General features: G+C 37.2%; 1 protein-coding gene across 1 annotated transcript in view; it reads right to left on the bottom strand.

Moving 5' to 3' along the window:
- grin2aa (glutamate receptor, ionotropic, N-methyl D-aspartate 2A, a) overlaps positions 1–23,930 on the bottom strand; it is a 121,025-nt gene that overhangs the window by 54,762 nt on the left and 42,333 nt on the right. The window contains exon 2 of the mRNA XM_066689909.1: positions 7,155–7,747. Within this exon, the coding sequence (XP_066546006.1) occupies positions 7,155–7,747 (593 nt within the window). The remainder of the gene's footprint in view (positions 1–7,154; positions 7,748–23,930) is intronic.

Genomic DNA, 23,930 nt, shown 5'->3' with positions numbered 1-23,930 from the left:
TGAATCCAATTTTGTTTTTTGGACGGTCACACTACGATCCTCTTGGCATCCAGAACTGTAGACATTTGTCCCACAGATTCCAAGGAGCTCAATCAGCAGCGGACCATTGCAGAGATCACGCTCTGTTTAGCTCAATTTAGGCTTCTGTCCAAGTTTTAACAGAAGAGAGTGACGGTGTTGCCAACAGCTTCTCCAATCGCACAAGCGGAGGACTTGACCTGTGCAAGCCTACATTACTTATCATATTCAACAGTCCACACAGATTGTCGTGAAAGCCTTTTGTACCAAAATGTCAGAGGGTTTGAAATTCTCTCGGCCCAAAAACCTGAAAGGGGTTGGTATTGTGTTGAGCTGCTAGTCTCTCTCCTTCCAGTATGCAAAATGGATTTGAGGCTGGCTGTCTGGCTGGCTGTAGCAGAGGCATGTATTGTTTTATGATCTCTGTTTCCTGTAGAGGATAAATCAGTATTGGGTTGTGCAGATGTTTGAAAGTCAGTAGGATAAAGGGTGTATCTTGCAGATGAATGAATTAATGAAAAGACTCGAACCGGTGCGCTCGACTGCGTTTCAGTTTAGTACATGGGACACAATATGTCTCCCAAACAGAAAGATGGCCACTGGGTATAATGTCAAATTAGAAATGAACTAAATTTGAATTAATATATATTTTTAAATTATTGAAGAGGAGTTATCGACTTTGGCAGTGACCCGACCCTAATTAGAGATCAGAATATTCAATCTGAATGATGGTTTTGCTCTTTAAGTTCCTCATTCTTTGTAGGCTAATCTAACTTCCTTTCACTACACTTCTGTACTTGCTGTGCTGTGCTACACATGACTGAGGGACTACTCTCAAAACAATAAGAACAGGATTCTGCTTTCAACAAGACATGTTGAGATAAAAGACAGCAATGACATTAAACGCAAATATGTTTTCAAAGTGTAATAATCTATTGCTTTAAGTATTACGTGCAGCAGTATTTTCTGTACATTAAAAACAAAAAACGCCTGGTGCTTTTAGGAGAATGGCAGATCACATTGGTTTCCTGGAAGGCCATGGGGGTGGGGGGAATTATGTAATGCGAGTCTGTCTGGAGGGTCACCCTGTAATTTATTGACCTTTATGTCCATTAAATAAGATAGAATGGCCTTTAATTAAGAACTATGTTGCAACGAGGCGAAACTTTAATGAGATTGCATTGCGCAAACAATACATACAATGCATTCATCATTAAAGAATCAATTAGGATGATTTACAGACAGCAATAAAATACACTAACTTGGTACTGCTCACATAATGCTCACTTTGTAAAGATAAACAGCGTTTATAAGGGAACATAAGAAGATGGTTGCAATGTAATTTCTAAAACATTATTCTGGACACTTACTGTTCTTTTGAAGGGTATATCATGTATCCACTAATTGCACCTCTGAAAGTAAATGCAGTGATTTAGTTTTAATACATGAGGCTTTACAAATGACAAAGTTATTAGTTTGCCCCTTTTGAACATCTGTCTGTATATGTTTGTTTAGAATATCTGTACAAGAGCAATGAAATACACTAACTAACCCACTCGTCTGTTACTAAGAGTTTATGCTGAACAGCATATGGAGTAAGGAGTAAAATTATTAGGAATTATGTACTGGAAACTATATAACATAGAAAATGTGTGTGTTATCTACATGTAATATTAAATATAAATGCTTAATATCCACTCAAGTTTAAACCTAGTATATTGAGTAATGTAAGACCATTGTATTGATACTTATGTCAACGACTGTGTTACATAACTGGATTTGACGTATAAATAGTTTTTCTTCATAATGGAGTTATCTTTATAAATATTGCTGATCTATGGTTGAAGATTAGCTAAATGAATAAATGCTTTAATTACAAGAGTTCAACCAACAAGAGGCAGGGCAATATTAGCAGCCATTGGCTGTTTGTGCTCACAGGGCTGTGTAACTGTATAATTGCAGTTTAGAAGATTTTCTGCTCGCCTCTCACAAGCCATTTTGACTGGATTCCTTTAGAAGGCGGGCCTAGCTTGATTAGTTTCCATCTACATTCCCTACATCTGTGTGCTGTCATGTGATTCACATCATTAAACAAACCATGTTGCACGCTGCACGCTCGTTTTTTTATCACCAACAATGCCACAAAGAGGATTCGCCTCGGTTTTAACCACTTAGAGACTATCGTGATGTTGTGTCGGTGTAGTTCATGGCGTTTTACCCCAGGGCTTCGGGAATATGCTGCTGCTTCCAAAAATGAAGAGAGTCAAAGTTGGCAGATTGAGTCCATGTCCCAGTGTTGTCTACTTCGGAGAATTCAACATAATCTGGGGCAATAGAACCTCAGCAACAGTAACAATTAGGGCAGTATGGCATAAAAAAATCTCAGATCAGAGAAGTGGAGAGCATGGGGAGCGATATAGTAATGAACAGGATTTTGTTTCTGCTGGGGATGTAATTCAGGTCAATTAATCTGTTTTCATTTGTTTCCTAGACATTAATGTAATGAAGCAAAACATGTATTACAAAAGAATTCAATAAGGAAAATCTCACATTTGTTTTGTGATTGAAGTTTTAATTAAGGACTCTTCATCATCTGTCTATAATCCTGTGCTACAAAGGGTCAGAAATGAAAAATGAAATCAATGGAAAACATATATTTGACAAGTTAAATGGTATATCAATTGCAATTGTCAATGCTTAAATTATAATAAGCTAATCAACTCAGTTAGAAACTGTCCTAACATTTGAACTCAATACATGTTATCATATAATAGCTAAGTTATTACTTTTAATTTAACAATGTTTTACGTGAACATTACAAGGTGTGTTATTAAGAAAAAAAAAAGTAAAAGTAATGAGACAATGTATTCTAGACTTTCCAGCAGGAGTTACATTGATTTTCAGGGGGATTACATTTAAGTGTACTAGTATTTGAAAATCACATCCTGCCAGGCACAAAATGTTGGTTAATGTTATAATTAACTCCTCATACAGTGAGCTCACAATTTTCTGCAGCATCTGTGCTCTTAGATGTTCAATTTTTAAAAAACGCAGGCGTGTGATCATTATGATGACAAAAATGACCAAGGAGTAGTAGAGATGTTATTCTCTCAGCACCCCACTGTTTTTTCATCGCTTTCTTGTTTGTTATCGTGTTTTTCAAGCCCTGTATCTCAAAGCTTCATTCTATTTGTTAGGTACTTCAGTGTCATATAGTATTACATGTGCTTGAGTAGTTATTTGTTTAGTCTGTTTAACTGTTTCAGAAACCCACAGCTTCTGTAAATGCCTTGTAAAGATGACAAGCAAGGTGTCCTGGGCCTGCTGTCCCTAATGACTAAGGTTTTGAGCCAGAAACTGCAAGATTTGCATTGAGATCTTTTCTTGATGCAATTAGTATTTTCAAAAGTTTTCCTAACTTTAAGACATATATAGTAAGAAGCTTCTTGTCCAAGGCTGTTATTTGAACTACTGCTGTTACTGAGTCACTACTTTGTAATAAGCAATTACTTTAATCAATAAAAGAATAACATTTTAAAATGTTTACATTGTAAAACTGCTGTGTTTTATAGATCTAACAAAGCATCCCATAATTTCTGTAATATCTATTTACCTTATGGATGCTATGAAAATGTGTTTTCTGCAAAATCAGCACTTGCAACAGCATTAGTAAAACATTCTTAGAAAATCTGCCACCTCTACAAAAATGTCCATCTTGGCTTTTTTCCATTTTTGACTTTCTATTAAAATTGTATAGACCCACTGCTTTTCTATCAACAGATTTCCTGTTTTCTGTGAAGCTCACAGATGCATCATTAATTCTCCTGCACACAGAATTAAATTACAGGGCAAAACTTTGGTTCCTTTTTATTCAGATATTTGGAGAGCCATCAAAGGAGTTATAGATAGCACCATTTAAATGTTGCTCTGGGCATAATAGTAATTTAAAATTGTCTTCACAATGGGACATAGTCAGCAGTTAAAAACAGAATTAGCAAATTCTTATTAAAAGCAAAGACAGGGATTATTGCTCAAACAGATTGATTGCAACCTGAAGATCGGTTGCTGTGCTGACAATAGCTGTAATTATTGCCTCCTGGAACAATCAAAACATTTACAATAAAAACAACAATTGAAATCTTTCTTTTTGTTCAGCTGTGATTGTCTAAAAACACAAAATGTTCTGAATAAATCAGATATGCCTTTCCTTTCGGCATGAGAGTAATACATATTGTGTCCTGATGCCAATGGAATATTGACTATGGAGACTATATGTGAGATTAAGGTAGTCTTTTTGTTTGTTTATTTATTTTTTAAATATATCCTTCAAAGCAATTTAATGAAGTTTAGCACTGTAGCCTTTAATACCTGAGATTGAAGTATAAATATATAAAACTTATAATTTACCACTATGATAAAAAATATCAAACTGTTGTAAAACAAAAATCCTTCTGAGAAGTTTATTGAATCTCATTAAGTTTAGTAAAGGGAACTGTATTAAGATCAAATATATAAGCTGTTTTTGAACAACTATCATTGGGACCACAAGGGTTGGAAATCAAGGTGGGGGGAGATTGCTGAAGTCTATATTTGTGTAAAAGGCCATGAAACCAAAAAATGTGGTTTTCCAGATACAGTTTCAAACTGCCTTAAAATAATCGATGGACAATTATAATTTTGTGTGACACAAAGTTTTAAATCAATCAATTTTATTGATTTCCGTATGTAGGAAAACATCAATAATGGGTATTTTAGCTCAAACCTTCACTGGTGAAATATTCAGTTCAAATGCTTCCATGACAGAAAACCTGTGTAGGTTATTAAGCTATTTCATGGTTCATGGCTACACTTTCACAATTTTGTATCCAATCCAATCATAAAATTCTCACTAAAAATGAAATAAACAAATTTTCTGGCATATAATACAGCACCACATAGCACACTGCATGTGTGTACTAGACCTAACTTAGAATACACTGTTTACAAGATTTACCATCCAAACACCCTTTATTATGTGGTATTTTATACATGAGTGGTAAACGGTGTTCCTGCTAGCCGCTCATGTGACACTGAGCAAGTTGTTCTTTGTAATCTTAGACTTTCAGCAAAGTAGGCAATTTTTCATCTGAACGCATCACTTTCCACACTAATAAGACACAATGAAAAGCATACGATGTGTCTCACTACATTCTGCAGAGGATCATCTTCCTTCAAACAACGTGGCGACCTGGATGGATGATTCATTCCGTGGTTTCAGTCCGAGCCATTGAAATATTACCTCTGTATTACAAACAGAGATCTTGCTGTGATGCTGACTTTTTGTCAATTTATTTTTTAATCATGTATTTAATGACCCTATTTATTAATTACTGCATGAAAGGAAAAAGGCTGACTTTTGTTTTTCCTTCAAGAGAGGTTTTTAGCTATTTGATTTGAAATATACCCTATTCATAATGCTTACTGTATAATTCACAGGCGGGGAACATCTGTAGTGAAGTTCTTGTATCCCTATTGACAGGTATTTATAGTATTTTTTGCAGATTTATGAAGGATAAAGAAGGTGGGGAACTGCTTTTGAAAGATTTCTAGAGATATGCATCATAAATCTGTCACAAACCTACATATTGATGTATGGAGTTATATTTTTGTACGAACCCCTGGCATACTTTTTTGTATAGGATAATAAATATAACTGGCACTAAGTTTTAGTGATCCAAATACTGTTGAGCACAGATTTTTATGAAAAGCAAAAAAAATAAAAAAAAATAAATGGTGGTTTGAGAGTATTATTTTGTCTTGTTAACTTAAAAGACATTATATATGTCATTTTTAAGTTAATATAACATTGTAGAATAGAGGAACGATAGCTTGAACATAGTTTCATTAAAAACCAGGCACTTTATGCATCAGTTGAAAAATGCAAGCCTAATTGAATTGAGCTCATACATATTTTCATATATCAAAATGTTTTTGTGCTGAAAGAAAAATTATAACTAGAATGACTTTATGAACTTAAATTAATGGTTCATCAGATGTCCTTTCTGTATATGAATCTAACATTCACGGCCATGTTAATGTTGTTTGGATTCATGTTGTCGATTTGTAATTGACATGATGGAACCTGATTCATAAAATATACTAGGGTTTTCCAAATAATTGTGGAAGTGGTAGACAATCATAAGTTTTCAAGGGCCTCGTTTGTAAACAAGATGTTTGCCCAATTAAACAAGCGATAATTTGAGGGAATGTGTCAGAATGGGCCATTCTGTGCTGAAGGAATGCCATCTGGATGACGCTCTGATCTTCAGCCAAGGTTTTGCCAGGAAACATGTACATTACTAGACACAGACGTCCATTAAAACTGCACGCCCTTTGTCATGGTAAATGGATCTTGTCTGTTTTTATTATTTTTTTCAGGTGGATAACCATGGATAGTTAGATGGACAGCAGACCTATATCAGCTTCCTCAGAAATTAATTAAGACTTCTAAAAACTACACCGAAGAATAAAACACACAAGGATAGAACTGTGCGAAAGCTCTTTAAATCTTATGAATGTTCCAAGTGTCCTCCAAGAAGCTCCCTGTTGTTTTTGCAAGATGTTACAAAGTTGAGCTCATTAGTCTGACGATACAGCACTTCGGTCCCGGGAGAAAGTCAAGAATGGGAAGTCTGTTTCCACGATCATTCATCTATGGTACTTGTTGGATCGAGAGTGTGCTTAAAATCCCTCACAAATGGTTCTTGGTGTGTACCTAATTCAATAATCCTTATCCCCCTATGGGTAATCAGCTCAGATTTGTCACCATTTAAATGGCAGCAGCCTCCTAGTTTCTTTCAGCTTCGGATGGCTTATGTCAATGTTTCAAGCTGTCTTGTCAACCACAGATTTGCACAGGAATATAATAGAAAACCATAATACGCTATATAAACATGAATAGCTTAGACATATACAATGAGAATGATAGCCAGGTAGACTGATGGAAGAGGAGACATACAGACAGACAGACTTACATAAATAGATCGATTAATAGATAAATAGATAGATATGACTCTCCCTGTCTACTTTATATATATATATATATATATATATATATATATATATTATATTTACTATATATTCAAAGTTAAACTCACTTGTGTAATGCACTGGGAGGCAGTTTTGTTTTCTCCATTTGCCCAAAGCAGCTGGTCTTTGCCTCCGGTATGTCACCAAACTCTTCCAGCATGGAGACCGCCGCTGTGGTTATAATCCCAAGGCCGTCTCGCACCCGGGCCTCCAGAGGGTAGTCCCACTCGTCGTAGGACACCGAGATCATTCCAGACGGGAACTCGCCAGGGGTGATTTCGGTGTTCCCAGTGGTCAGGCTGGGAACGATCCAGTTGAAGCCATACCCTGTCAAACCCAAAGAGCGCGCCTCTTCCAGAATGTACGCGGCCTCGTCTTTGGAACAATACAGCAAGATCACAGAGGACTGGATCTTCTTCAGCTGGATCTGGGTCCTGGTGTCCCCAGCGACCGCATCCAGCGTGATCATGTTCTGTAAATCCCATCCCACGAAGCTGTTGTCCACCGTGCTCTTGAGGATGCTGATGAAATCCTGGTAGCCCGGGAATTTGCTAGTCACTATGGAGAAGACATGCCAGTCGTATTCCTCCATTATATTGAGCATCAGGAGGGCTTCTTGTTGAATGGAAGCCCCGAACTGGAAGAAGGTGGACTTCTGGTCCTGAAGAATCAAGTGAAACAAGAAAATGAGCAAATGCGACCATAAAAAATATCAACAAAATAGAAGATAGACCAGATATCTGCATACAAAGGCATGTTAAAGATGAAACAAGAGTATATCTAGAATAACACATATAATACCATAATATTTAACAAATAAATTTAATAATATTATTCTTATTAATAATAATATTTCCTCTATATAATTCTTGATGAAGTGAAGGCATTACAATGAGTGCTTACAAGGCTGTCCTCAGCTGCCATGTAATAGTCTTGTGATTACATGTTAATAGACAGTGTAATTACAATTATCACCACCTTTTTGTTTATTTTTAAAACAAAACAAATGAGCTGCTTTGCTCAACCAAAAAAAAAAAAAAAACACAAACAAAAGCACCACCAGCAACAACAACTACAAAAATAAAATAATTTGGAGAAAAATCCAGCAACATATAGAACAAAAGATTTCCTAATAAGGCTGTAAAGGTGAACACATATTTCTCCTGCGGGGGATTTACCCAGCCTGTAGTTTCCTTTCACATTGTTTCTGTGTCTAACAACAGAGGAAAAATAACATCTATTGGGGATGACTCTGGATACCCAAATTGATTTCAGATGAGGCCTGGGTAGTTGTTAGAACGATGATTAGTCATTTTGAGTCAGGGCTGGATTTAAACACAGGCCTCCGAATGTGAAAGTCAATGAATCACATCTCTCCGATCCGCGGAGAACCATCCCACGTTATATAACTATCTGAAATCAGCCCCTGTGATCAGATGGTAGTCATACTCTGCAGTACACAATCTGACCACACTGCGAGCCTACGCTACACACGCACAAAGACTGCTCTCCCGTTGAACGCCTCCTCCACCTCCCCAGTCAGATATCATTCTAATGACTACAGTAGAGTCTAAAGACCTAAATAAGGAGCTCATGAAAACCTACATCTGGCAACCAAAACCCATGTTGATTTATCAAACCAGATCATTGTCCTTGTCATCACTTGGGGATCTCCCTCCCTTTCTTTTGGACTCTATTTCTTTATTCATTCAGCTAATATCTTCCAAAACAGAAGAAATGGCACTATGGGGAGGAAGGCATCAGGAATGCAACACCAACAACTGACTAATTATTAGGTTTGGGTAAAAGGAAAAGGTCCAAGAATATAGATATTACACCAATCAGCCATAACATTATGACCACTGACAGGTGAAGTGAATAACACTGATAATCTCGTTATCATGGCACCTGTCAGTGGGTGGGATATATTAGGCAGCAAGTGAACATTTTGTCCTCAAAGTTGATGTGTTAGAAGCAGGAAAAATGGGCAAGCGTAAGGATCTGAGTGACTCTGACAAAGGCCAAATTGTGATGGCTAGACGACTGGGTCAGAGCATCTCCAAAACTGCAGCTCTTGTGGGGTGTTCCCAGTCTGCAGTGGTCAGTACCTATCAAAAGTGGTCCAAGGAAGGAAAAGTGGTGAACCAGCGACAGGGTCATGGGCGGCCAAGGCTCACTGATGTACGTGGGGAGCGAAGGCTGCCCCGTGTGGTCAGATCCAACAGACGAGCTACTGTAGCTCAAATTGCTGAAAAAGTGAATGCTGGTTCTGATAGAAAGGTGTCAGAACACACAGTGCATCGCAGTTTGTTGCGTATGGGACTGCGTAGCCGCAGACTAGTCAGGGTGCCCATGCTGACCCCTGTCCACTGCTGTAAGCGCCTACAATGGGCACGTGAGCATCAGAACTGGACCACAGCGCAATGGCCTGGTCTGATGAATCACGAGTTCAAGATGTTGACTTGGCCTCCAAATTCCCCAGGCCAATCGAGCATCTGTGGGATGTGCTGGACAAACAAGTCAGATCCATGGAGGTCCCACCTCGCAACTTACAGGACTTAAAGGATCTGCTGCTAACGTCTTGGTGCCAGATACCACAGCACACCTTCAGAGGTCTAGTGGAGTCCACGCCTCGACGGGTCAGGGCTGTTTTGGCAGCAAAAGGGGGACCTACACAATATTTGGCAGGTGGTCATAATGTTATGGCTGATCGGTGTATAAATATTTAAATGATTTAAAATCAACCGTCTAGGAACCACATAGAAAATTGCCAAATAATCTCTCTAGCTTTGCCTGACACGTTTGAAGAAGGGTTTTAATTAATATCAAACATGGATTGTTGTTTACTCAGTGTTATGTAGGGATCCATTCAAAGCCCCTGTATTATGTGGCTTGTCAACCACATCCCTGCCGATTCCAATTTATTTTCCCATGATCAGCATATGCCAACAATACTGTCATTGTTTCTTCAAAGTCTTACATTTGCCATGCTTTCTCAAGGCCCTGAAATGCCTGGGGCAACGATCATGACTCTGTGTTAGATTACAGACTCAAACAAATACATTTATACCAGTTTCACACACAAGAAATGTTACAGTATCTGGCATCGGTAAGGAAGAATATATAATTGAAACATTGAAATGTTATTTCATGTCTTGAATCTAGTTTCCTTATGGTGGAACCTGCAATATCTGGATAATATGTGTGCATGAGCTCATACCTCTATGAGCGCTTTAAGGCACAGAGCTTCATAGATAAATCATACTCAGTCAGTGCAATACCTGCAACAAATGGCTTAAACTTTTGATTAAATGTAATATGTAATGAATGCAATTATAAAATATTAATTGGGTTCAGCTGGTTGCAGCGTGAAATAAAGTATTCCACAGAATCCAGAGGCTTGGAAAAATAAGTAGTTTTTTTTATCAGTATGCAAATGCTTACGTTCTCGGTAATACATGCAAGCTCTATATTTGCTGGTTATATTAAGCATACTTAGAGCAAACATTATATATTTATATTACAGGAGGAAGTGGTAACAGCTGTTAAATTATGGAAATCTTATCAGCCAGCGCTTCGTCATGCAGTACTTTATAGTCAAGATAGTGGGAGAGATGAGTAATTTACATTCTTATTACATTGCAGTTTCATTAGGACATGACGGCTCACGTTGGTGTCATGCAGTGACTTAAATCAGATTTTACAAACATTACTGCTTGGTTTTGATATTTTCTTCTGACCTGCTCTTTCCAAGAAGTATATATATAGAAGTCAAGACACCAAAACACTCTGTCTGGCACTCTGAACTGATTGTATAGTGTTGCTTTGCAAACTTAATCTTCATTGTGATTATACTGTAATGAACGACCGTAATATTGCCGAAACTACTGCAGAGATCGTATTCATTTTTTAAAATATACTTTAAAAGAATCTAAGTGCATGGATTTATTCATCTTGTGTTTCTGTGAAAGCTCTGTCTGGGCGTGCGGCAAAGTTCAGTACAGCGCCGAATCAAAGCTAAGTGCATGATTGCACTTGAATTAAGGATCAAGCTGTTAAGGAATTAAGGATCGCAAATGAATAGCTGAATGGCACTTTACAGTTAATGAGAAGACCATGTTGGACTTATGGGATCACGAGAGCACACCTGGTAAGTACAGTCTAAGTGAAAGCAGCCTAATTAAGATGGACAACAGATTAGCGTCGCGTTTCATAAAGGTGTTTGTACAGCGACTAGAAAATTGGATGGGAGGAAATAAGATAGTAGCACAACTTAGGATCAGGAACTTGAAAGCCTGTCCTGTGAGTGAAGGTAGTGAAGGAAACTTAATGAAGCATTTTTCTGAAACATCTTTGACCAATCAGAGCAGGGCGGTCTAAAATCTCCATCATTCTGCATGAGCTGGGAAGTGTCGCTGATGTTCACTGAGTTTAATTTGAACCCCGTACTGTAAGCTGCTCGGCCCATTCATTACAAGATGCCCCAGACGACTCGTGCAGTCTATCATTTATTTTTTAGGAAGGTGTTTAATAAAATATCAGGGCTACATTAGCGGCAGTGATCGACTTATCCTTTTACCATATGTTAGTGAGCTAAATGATTCCCCAATCTGTTAATGAGAACATTGTCTTCTCATTAACTTCTATAATGTTCCCCACTGGTTATATCTAAATGTCCTCCAACTTTGATTAAATTGTGATTATTTCACCTGTGTGTGCTGTCAGGGGACTCGTTAACATGAGATTATATAGTCCTCTTAGCTCTCATCAAGAGTGGTACTTCCATTTTTAATAATAATAATAATAAAAATAACAACAACAAACAACATTTGCCTCCTGAGTTATGCTAATACAGTTGACAGGATGACTGTCACTTTCGCTTCATATTTCTTGTTTACACTGCAAAAGTAATCATCATCCTCTTCAAAATCATTGAATGAGGATTCAGACAAACAGAATTGAGTGATATTTTGTATTATTATTATTTTCTAATGGTGGATATAAGTCTTTGAATGTTCAACTTTTAAATGCAACATTTAACTGAGCAAATGGTTCTACATTTATGACAGTAAAACCATACAACTTCGATCAATTATCTTTCATATATTTAGTAATTATCACTAGTTGCTTGTCTTACATATTAAATGGAATTGCCTCTAATGAAAATAATGTAACAGTTCTTCAGGTACAATATTTTAATCTCAGGGTTTCATCAATATTTACATTTAAAACCAATTAACCTCTTCAGGCAACTTGTCCCAAACATTTTAAATAATAGGTCTTCTTTTAATTGATATTTGATTGAACGTAATTAACATTAATTTAAAAAATGAGCTCAGCTGGAGCAGACTCGAGGTAATTAAATCTTAAAGACACCCATATCAAGCGTTTTCACATGTTTTGAAAGAAGTCTGGTTCTGAGAAAAAGGAGAAATGTTTCTACTATACAGAGGCCGACACACACACACACACACACACACACACGCACGGACACACACACACACAATCACAATCTCAATCACACAGTTTGTAAGTATATAAATAACATTTTGAAAGGAACAAAAAATGCACTGTAAATTAGTCTAGGGCTGATTTTGAAATACTTTTGATCTATATTGCTAAAAGTGAATAATACTTGACATCCACATTTCCATGTGAGAAACAAGAATCTCACAATGTAGAAATGTATAGTGACATAATAACAAAGTGTTTTTAAATGTCATTAAGCAGTTTTGGTATTTTTTATAATTATTGCATTAGTTTATCAGAATACATCATTGCTCTGACCTCTGTTTGGGAAGATATTACATCAACCAATTTGCATAAATGGAATTTAGTTCCTGCTGTTTACAGATAGTAATGTACTATAATGTACTATAATAGATACTTGGCAGGGCGCCCCTGTTTAACTGAATAACCTACCGAACTGGAGTTTTCAACCTGAAAATGGTGAAGGGTGTTGTCTCTTTAGTAGTGCAGATATTTTACATGTTCAGCCATTGTTTGCATGTACAGAAAAAATGCAATAAAGAAAGGCAACCGGCTATGAGTCAAAAGAGATGTTTTGTCCCAAAAATATATTTAAAAGAGCAATTCCTTATGCAGCAATATGATTACTCCACAATGCACTGCAATTACTGTGTCTAGAAAAACAAAACCACATATTCTCACAAAATCACATTTTCTCTAATCCATTGCTTCCTCAGCTGCTTGTGGGTTGTTATGCAATCGCTCATTGTGTTTGCTTTTGTAATTATTGCATCTTTACTCATACCCAAATACAAAATATCGAGTTAAAGAGTACAATTATTTTATTTCTGATTAATGAAACCATTCCCTGAAGTATTATTAAAGCATTTAGCAAGCTCTCCAATTTCCACATAGAACAATATATCAGGTCAAGTTGTTTAATATATTCTGGTTTAAAATGCATTTGCCCGTGGCTTAATTACAATTAGAATGGTTTGTTATACATATAAAATAATGTCCTACTATTGTTCATAGAGTACAAAGAAAGCACTTTATCTGTATCTGATATACAAACATGCTCTCAAGCATTAATAAAACTGTAGCTGGGGTATAATGAAAATGAAAAACAAAACAAATAGTTTCCTTAAAGACAATTGGTCATTTTTTTGTGATGCTATCGTTCCTAGTTAATTTTGTGACCTTATGATCATGCTAACAGATTATACACATCAGCACACAATAAGGCATGTTCATTAACTTGTAAACTGAAACACAGAGACATGTACAAATATATCTATTGCATTTGAATATCTATAACTCCAATGCCCCGCTCTCTCGGCTTCAATTCAAAGGGTATCGAAATGTTTTAGGGCTGCCATTGACATTTAATAGGACATTCTGGTGAGCAGAGGGAAGTGGATCTGAAATGAACTTCTGGTTGTCACGCAGAGCTGCCACGACTGCCAAGACTCATCACTGCGCTCGCTCACACACTGCTCGCTCGGCTCATCTTTGGGGAAATCAGCTTTACGTCAGGCGTTCGTGTTTATTGGATGCACTTTTGCTGCGGAGAAACCCTTTCCTTTGGTCGTGTTGTCTTTGTTTGTTTGTGTGTTTTTTAGATGCATGCCCCCAGTCCACAGCCTGATTGTACACGGCCGGCTCCGGTATGCTACGGTGCAGAGCTGCCACTGTGAACTGGTTACAGTCACAGGACTCTGGGCAGCTGGCACTGGGAACGGAGAAGCAGCTGCGATGTGGCTCTCATTCCCCCGCAAGGGGAAAACGCTCTCCTTCTCAAGGAGATCAAGCCGTTTGCCAAGCATGACTGGAGCTAAAGATGGACAGATTGGTTTTGTTGTAGCACACAATTGGGAAGGATGGTTTTGAAACAGAAGGGAGGCAATGAGAACTCCAAACGGGCAGCTCCAACACATAGGGGCTTTTTATTTTTTATTTTAATTTTTTTGTTGAGGAAATTGGATGTAATTTCTCTGTAGTAAATAAATAAATGCATACATGAATACATATGTGTTTTCTCTTCATCTTTATCAGGGTTTGAATAATTTTGTACATGCATACATACATACATACATGTGTATTGATCTGGTAAGGTAAAATATTACTCTTAAAACATACAGCTGCAGCTCAAACGTCAATCTGAAGGTTTCTAGACTGTATTGTATTCATAAAACATCAAGTTATGAAGAGCTACCATCCACATCCATACTACTGTGTGATCTCCTTCTTTTTCATTCAGATTATTCAGATAAATGTTAAAGAGAAGTAAAAGTTCAAAATGGAAGATGGCAGCAGCGTACACTGGCCAAATGAGACACCCCCCTGTGCTGAAACCTACAAGGAGAACTGATTATTGTATGAGCAGTGACTTCTCTCCCTCCCTCCTTCCCTCCCTCTCTCTCTCTCTCTCTCTCCCTCTCTCTTTCTCTGTGTGCATGACTGCGTATCTGTATTGCCAACACCAGCTTTTCTGTTCAGTCCTCTCCACAGTCTCTGTTCATTGACATTGCTTTCGCCGAGGTAACTCTGCAGGGGGTCGTACTCCGGCCTAAAATAATTTTGCCGGATTGAAGTCAGCATTGTTTTGTAACAGACTCATCCCGTACTTTAGATGTCGTGCAAATACAGTGCAGGACGAGAAAGCACACAAAAACCTCAAGCTCATGCAACCTTGTAGGCTTGCCAAAATGTACACCAACATATGTCATATGTTCTACATATAAACAATAAAAAATGAATACATCTGTGAACCTAGGAGGTGAATGCCCCCTTTAGGATGAAATTGTTTGTTTAAAGCACTGCTGAAAAGCTCTTCTGCGTGGATGCTTCAAGGCGAAACGCACTTAACAAAATGCATTTATAGTGTTTCTGTAGCAGAACACCATAAGTGCAGACTCTTAATGCTGGTCAGATGTTAAATATACATTACATGTCTATGGCCCTATTGATGGCCTGACTAATTGCTAATAGTGAGACAATATCACATGTGTCATCATTTCAATGAAACTTCCTATTTATGGCTCTTGAAATCAACAAATGATTCAGGTAATTAGAGGCTTTTTTCTGTTCTTAAAAGGCAAAGGTAAAACCTGCAGCAATTATTCCATCCAGAGAGATGGAAAAAGAGTGTATAGTTGTCAAATGGTGCATAATTGTTAAAAAACACAATAATAATCAGACGTCCGTGTGAGTCTGAAGACCATGTTCTTGTTGATAGTGCTAGTAAGGAGAAGCTTTTGATTATGACCCCTATCTTGATGTTGTTTATGGAACTAGAACTAAAGACTTTCTCTTAAAATGAGGTACAGTTTTTTTACTGCTAGCAAAAGGTAATCTGTATTAATCTATTTTTGTTTCAATACATCAGTAGTTTCATTTGGCTCATATACTTTAAACTAAGTTGAACTAAGAGGTTTTATTTCACATGACAAAGCTTGGCCGTTCTTCAGGATCGCATGCTTATGGGGCTTATTTGCAGTTTGCTTGGCCTTCTTTGTGTAAATGCCAAATATGTCACATTCTAGTTAGTTCATTTTTTGGTAAGATTCTCTACACAAGTGGGCTGAACCGCACTCCGCAATATATAGGTCAGTGACAGCGCAGAGATGTATTGTTGCTAGACTGCAGGTTTTCACTCTTTTTCTTTTTTACGAGTTACATGTTCAGGGCTCAGTAGCAGCATTTGTTTTTGTCACAGGATTCTTTCTTCTGTACTAAAAAAAAAAAAAAAAAAAAAAAACTGCCATTAACTAAAAGATTAATTTGCAATTAGTCAAAGTTGGTCAAAGTTTCGCTTTAATCCCAGAATTAATTACATCATTAGATCATTCAAGGCAAAGCAGGTGATATAGACAAATCTAAAAGTAGAAATTAAGGTGCTAATACAGGTGCTTGTTTTAGGCACAATACTAATAAGGTGTTAATGTAGTAATTATGCATCACTAAAATACAGGACATGCACTGCTGCTCGATGACTTTCTTCAATCTCATCGATGTTAAGGTGTTCCGGATATACGGTAAGTATTGTAATTATATTATGCCTTCACCCAGCAAGGCACAGTACAACTAAACACATTAAACTGGACCATATTACCTCAGTAAAATGCATTTAAGACATAATAAAATGAAAATTAAAGAGTGAAGCAGGGCAAGTACACAGGACAGCAGAAAACCTGGAGCGTTGCCCACTCAAACAGACCACGTACGCCAAAATTTATTTCCATCTCTGAGAAGCAGACTTCCCTGTAAGTAGAATTCTAAGTAACTTAGCATCTCCGGTACAGCAATCGATGTTTTTATATAACAGACACCGGAGACGTGAAAAAGAGGAACATAAAACAACTGATGCTTTCACTCACAATGTGTTTTTTGTCACCAGACACCAGATATCAAGTCTGGTAATGAACAGTTCGTATACTACATTATGTATAACAGTACCCTGACTACAGTGTTATATGAACACATAAATCCTAACAGTTTATGGATGTATTCTATGAAAACAATATACCATATTCACAGGAGTAACTAGCCAGGCAATTCACTTTCCGAATAGGAATTCTTATATTGTGTACTCCTTTATCAAAATGTTAGCTTTCTTATTGCAAATCACTTAAAAATGCATCAGTCTTCTATCATCAACATAGCAAATCTACATCTGTTAAATAATATTATAATCCAAACCCCTCTTCTTGGTCTTGACAGGCAGGAGACTGTTATCTCATAATAGTTCTCCAAATTTCAAAGCATTAAGTAGTGGCCCGATGATCCCATCTATAATGGGAATGGTACTGTTATATTAGCAAGACTGTGTTCCGTTTTTCCACATATTTTCTTATAAAGTTCACATAATATTTTGCCTCTGCACACCACTTCTGCTAAGACATTTCCTTTTTTTAAATAGACCAAATTAATCCCTGAATGCATTCTCCAGCATCCGAGTTCGTGGACTGAAGAGTCAGCTGGACATAGATCTTGTGATGGCTCCAAAGTAACTCACATTTATTCATCCCTCCCAGTATGTTAATTATCCTCATCTTCTCAGAGGATTAATAAACCAGATCCAAACGAGAGCTCTTCTCGCATTTGCCAATGCTATATCCACACTCACAACGTGCCTATGAGCCTGTCTGTGCTTGATGAGAAAGGCAAAGTGCAGAATGAATCGATTCTGTTGTTCAGACATCAAGAAAAAAGAGGGCGCGGTAAAGTGTCACAAAACTTTCATGATTCTAAGGTTCACTAGAATTCGCAAAGGCCATAAGCTAGTTTTAGAAGTTGATTCTTAATTTATTTTGAAAAAAACAAACTATAGACTGTTATTGTTAAGGTACTGCCTGTATGACTAATTTAAGTCAGGATTTGGAAGGCACAAGACATGCATTTCTTGTTCAGCACATTCATTATGTGCGACATGGTTTGCTTAGAGTGCCTACAGAGTACAGAGGTCCGTTCTTATTCAACATGATCAGCAATTTCCATACTTTTTCACAGTTCATTATATCAACAACAAATATGTTTACACTCAACAGCCAAGCTATGTATTTTCTCCTTTCTCTACAGAGGTCGGCAGGCAGGGGGGTGGCGAGATTGCATATTAACGTGCTTGATGGCTTCTCGATAAATAGCGCCATCGCTCAGGTTGTCTTGATTCTGAGAATTGCACCATTTATGATCATTTTTGTGACAGTTCACTCAATATTTTATGAGCCTCAGAGAATGTGAGAGAGAGAGGAGGAAGAACCAGACCCACTTTCACTGCAGCTATGCCCTCATGAGTGGTGAAATGGACTTTGAATTCATGTACAGTGTGTGTCACAGTGATAATTGGGCTGTTCTCCAGTATAATCAGATTGGATTATATCACATTCTGCACTCACCGTAAGACTGTCCTTATTTAAGATATGACATGTTACTCATCCTAATCGAAAATGGCTCTTCTGTGTTTCTGGTGTAACACGGATGATAAACCGAGTGTTCCTCTTAACTCCCCACTTATCAAATCAGAAAATATGGGTACGGTTGATTAGGCAGGGGTGCATTTAAGAGCAGAATGGTGTTATATTTCCAACAGGTTTAAATGCAGAAGATGTCTTTCTGTTGGGCAAATGAGGTGGTCAACTAAACTGTCGGGAGTCATACGATACAACAAACAGGCTTTTCTACATTTCAAAACACCAGAAAGTTCGAATTTCAGAGGGAAGCAGGAGATAGAAATCTATCTATTAAATAAAAAATAAAATATATTACTAATGGCAGACGAAGCTATTGAATTTTCCGGATTTAGGCTGGGCTTAAACAAAAAAGTTGACCCACAAACCTACACGGTTCTTTTCTAAGATGTTACATTCTTCTACTCATAAAAGTGTGTAGTTTGCAATTAGTGGGTGAGTCCATGTTTTTATTAAATCCGGCCCTTAATCATGAAAAACTACCAACAAGAACATCAAATTCCACCTATTTTAGACTTCAGTTCTTTGATTAAAGTCAAGATTGGCTTTCTGTGCTTTAAAATAAGACAGGATGACTCCACAAATGGGGGCAAATGTTACCAAAGGCTTCAAAATACTTGTCATAGGTCTGACCAATGACTCCTCGTTCTCAGCATATCTGGACACCACGACGGGCGTGGGAAGTCTTCCCAAGATAAATGTAGAGTAAGTGTCCCACAGGCATAGTTTACGTGAGTGCTATATGATCATTTACAATCATTTTAATGGCTCCTTGACAGTCGTCAGCTGACTACAGATTAGATACCTGAAAAAAGCTCATACACTGTCAAACACCATTCAGTAATACAAATACATAATACAAATGTCTCAGTTATGTAATATTATTTTTAATATTTTTTTTAACTAAATTGCATTTAAACTTTAATTATAAAGTACATTGTCAGCTTTTTGAAAAGCGTAAAGGGAGATGAATTATGTGAAAGCACTCAAACACTTTAATCAAATAACTTTAATTAGGACCGACATAATTAATTTGACACAAGCAAAATCTCAGCATAACATAAAATTATGTGGTCAGTCCACTAATCTCGTTTCACTGTCACAGACAAAAACTTAATATATAAAGGCAGCTAATGAAAGAAAAAAAAGCCTAAAAAACTTAAAAAAAAAAATGTTGTTCTTGTGTCACAGAGCCCCATGGGGAATCGCTGCGAAAACTGCCATGTTGTAAATACAAAGCTGGAATGATTAAATTACATTTTGTTCAGTGAAGGGTATTCAGCTTTTCACTGATAAGTATTTAATTTTGATTGGCTGCCAGAAAACACTAAAGAGTAATCGGGGCTTGTCATAGTTCACCAGACAAATGTTACCCTTGGGAAGTTTGCGTCAAGCACTTTGTGTCATTGACAAGTCAGCTCTGTTGAACTTAACCTGACACTGAAAGACTTAAATTAAGCACAACACATAAATACGACATGATGCAACCACAAGGCCAGTGGTCAATGTGGATGCTACCAAATCTAGTAGTCCAAAATGCTGGGTCACCTAGGCCTGAATAAAAAAAGTAGAATATGGAATATGGAAAGTTACACAATTGGCATCAAATGATTCTCATTTTACTGAACAAATTAAGAACATAAGAAAGTGTCCAATCGAGAGGAGGCCATTCGCCCCATCGTGCTCGTTTGGTGTCCATTAATAACTAAGTGATCCAAGGATCCTATCCAGTCTGTTTTTGAATGTTCCCAAATTGTCTCTTCAGCCACATCACTGGGGAGTTTGTTCAGATTGTGATGCTTCTCTGTGTGAAGAAGTGTCTCCTGTTTTCTGTCTTGAATGCCTTGAAGCCCAATTTCCATTTGTGTCCCCGGGTGCGTGTGTCCCTGCTGATCTGGAAAAGCTCCTCTGGTTTGATGTGGTCGATACCTTTCATGATTTTGAAGACTTGGATCAAGTCCCCACGTAGTCTCCTCTGTTCCAGGGTGAAAAGGTTCAGTTCCTCAGTCTCTCAGTAGGACATTCCCTTCAGACCTGGAATAAGTCTGGTTGCTCTCCTCTGAACTGCCTCTAGAGCAGCGATATCTTTCTTGAAGTGTGGAGCCCAGAACTGTCCACAGTATCCAGATGAGCTCTAACTAGTGCATTTGCCTTTTTTATTGCTTCACCATATTGTTTGGATAGAGAAAGTGAGGAGTCCACGTAGACTCCTAGATTTATGTAATGTAATACCTTGCACTTGTCCACATTGAATTTCATCTGCCAGGTGTCGGCCCACAACTGAATATTATCTAAGTCCCTTTGAATAGCCTGTGCTGCCGAAATTGTATCTGCTGAGCCCCCTATTTTAGCATCATCTGTAAATTTGACAAGTTTGCTAGCTATCCCAGAGTCCAGATCATTAATATAGATTAGAAAAAGCAAAGACCCTAGTACTGATCCCTGTGGAACTCCACTAACAACCTCACTGTGAGGAATTAAAATACTCACTGTCGCTTTTAACCTTCTCTGTAGTTTAACTCACAAAATGGATATAAGCTAAGTAGAGGAACGAAAAAATTGCACAGCCTAGATACTATATAGAATAGAAACACTAATCACCAGTTTAATCACCAGTAGCAAATAAAAAGGCAAGAGGAACAGATAAATGTAATGTTTGGTATCAGATGCTTAAGTTACACCAAGATTGAAATAACTTTCCTAATTCCAGGTTTATTTGGCCGTGTAGGAGAAGTATATAAACTGTTTAAAAATTTAGAAAAATATTTTAAATATGTCAGAAAAGTTTGGCTCGTTCCACAGTGTCTAACCTATACAAGGAATTCTGTACTGTCTACAAGACTGTTATCTCACAGGAACAGAAAGATTTAGAGATGGAAATAATTTATACTCTTACTAATTCCATGTAAAAAAAAATAAAAAAGATTCCATATCTTTGGACTCACATCTCTCTATAACTGTTTAAAATCCCTTCTGCCCTTCTGGGGCTCACCTGACTAGAATGAAAGATAGGACAGGTCAAAAGGAGAGTCAGTATAATATGTAGGTCTCTATTGAGCTGAGGATTGTTAAGAGTCTGAGCTGCTAGGGGGCAATTGGTCAGCTATGTTTGGAACACTCTTTGGATTGTGGGGTCGCCAACTCTCTGGGTAAGATAGGATTATAGAGTGGCAATTCAAAATCAGCCAATAGGACGAACAGGAGATATGAAATTGGTTCTTCTACAAAAAGTCTTCAATCCAGCATTGCTTTCTTAGGCTATAAGTGTCAAAAGGCCAGTTTAAAATTATGACCCAGTACTTGATGGGTTTTTTTTATAAGAAAAAGAAAAAAACATGAAAATTAAATCAGTGAATGATTTGTAATTTGTAATCAGAACTGCTTGGTCAAAGTTCTGATTAAATCCCTACTAAAAGTTACTTGTTGGAATTGTCCTTTTATGATTAAGTCCTAACAGGTGCGAGAAGGTTACATTTTACTGTATAACAATTTTCACCAGTTTTCAACTTTCTCATTTTAAAACTTTGACCAAGGGCCTGATTAAATAAGAACTGTTCACGCTGCGAATCGCTCGCAGAAGCATTAGTGGCATTTTTGCAAATGGATTTCATGCTGCTAATCTTTCGTGGTATCAATTCTAAAATGATTTGCAGTGCCAAACGACCTTCTCACAGATTTTGTTTCGTACAACAATGCCCAGGGAGTGGTCACATTCTAGGGTATTAAATCGAAAAAATACTTGCGAGAAAACAACCTGCGAATGTGCTTCCAGCTCCTCTTGTTTTAGATATTTTCGAAGTTGTCTAAAAGCCTCTCGTGGTTAAGCCAATGTGTAAAAAAGCAAATTCAGGAAATGTAAAATAAATCTGAGTGTTACACGTAAATCACACACCTTTGTGTGTACAGTGAAAATACAGAATGCATACAGTAACTGAAAAGGCATTCACTACACTACATACAACCAAATGTATCATTTGTACACAGAGAGACAAAATATTAATATTGCATGGCATTTTATAAGAATGTTTTTCCATCAATGTGTCAATTTATTATTATTTACAATGTGTTTGACTCATTTATTCTACTCTTGCTTTTGTTCTTTGTATTATTTACTTAAAATGTGTTTCTTTACATATCTTTCAGTTACTCTTTCGTGGGAGTGGTAAGAGGTGTGTAGGGACTGCTATGTATTAAATATTATTATGATGTTTAAAAAAGAAGGTTCTTATCATATGATCAATAACCACGTTTCCAAACAAAATACAATAGATTTAATTTAACAGAAAATGTTACGTAATAGAAAAGGTGTGCTGTGTCCCTTGACTTTTTAAATAATAAAACTGACTTTGGTGCCACAAATGTGACATCACAATTAGACCATTATATTTATTCATGTGTACGTGGTATGCAAAAGATTCCAACACAAATACACTTAACTATACAAGCACAGTGACAGCTTTATTTAACATTAGATGCTTTTTCTTCTACTTATAAATATTTAAATATACTCTGCTTGTACTACTCTACTTAAATTTGTTTATACATAAAACTGCTTTCAGCCTAATGCCTGTAGTTAGTAAATGTTATTTACATCTGTGACTTCCACCTTCTGTTTCAGCTTGAATAACAGCTGATGTGATTGGCTCTCTCACTGCCTGTACGTTTCAGAAGCCACACCAGCAAAGCGTGTCTCCTCCCCATTTGCTGCTTGAGATATTTTAAATTTAATACAGCCTGTCGTGGTCCCAAGGTATGCAGACCTGCGATTCTATCGCAGATTCTGGCCTTAGAGCATGCCAACATTTTTTATTTAATTGGCCCCCAAGTTTAAAAGGGTAAACAATTCTGATGCCAAAAGCATTAGAAATCATCCAGGGAGTAGTTTTCATATGAAAAAGCCTGTGTGGAGAGCCAGCCCTTGGACTCAATAAATAATTTTATTTGTCAGTGTGTAATTTACTGCTTTAATCAAGTGACAACCCTTCCGTGATGCTAGAAAAGTATGGAAAAATCATCACCAATCAATCACTTCCCCAGCTCTGAGCTGTCAAACAAGGTCAAGCACAGTTCCCATTTTCTGTTAAGGACACCGAAGAGGAGCAAATCAAAGAAACGATTCCTAGTTGGTTAGGGAGAGATTGGGAGTAGTGACTTAAATTATGATGTTGTGGCACAATTTCTCACAATGGTGTGTGTGTGAGAGAGAGTAGACCTAAATATAGCTTTGGACTTCAATTGTGGAGTGTTGCTGGCAGATTTTTTCATTGCAGTGTCTAGGGTTATCATTATTATATTTCTCCTGACAGAAATTACACAAAGAACAGCTTGACAGATGCATTTGCTTTGCATTAAACAATTTATTGAATTAAATATTCTAAACCTGGATACTGTTTTGCTCAGCGTGTA

The sequence above is a fragment of the Amia ocellicauda genome, chromosome 17 (assembly GCF_036373705.1).
Source record: "Amia ocellicauda isolate fAmiCal2 chromosome 17, fAmiCal2.hap1, whole genome shotgun sequence".
Taxonomy (NCBI): domain Eukaryota; kingdom Metazoa; phylum Chordata; class Actinopteri; order Amiiformes; family Amiidae; genus Amia; species Amia ocellicauda.
This window is presented reverse-complemented; position numbering and strand designations above follow the sequence as displayed.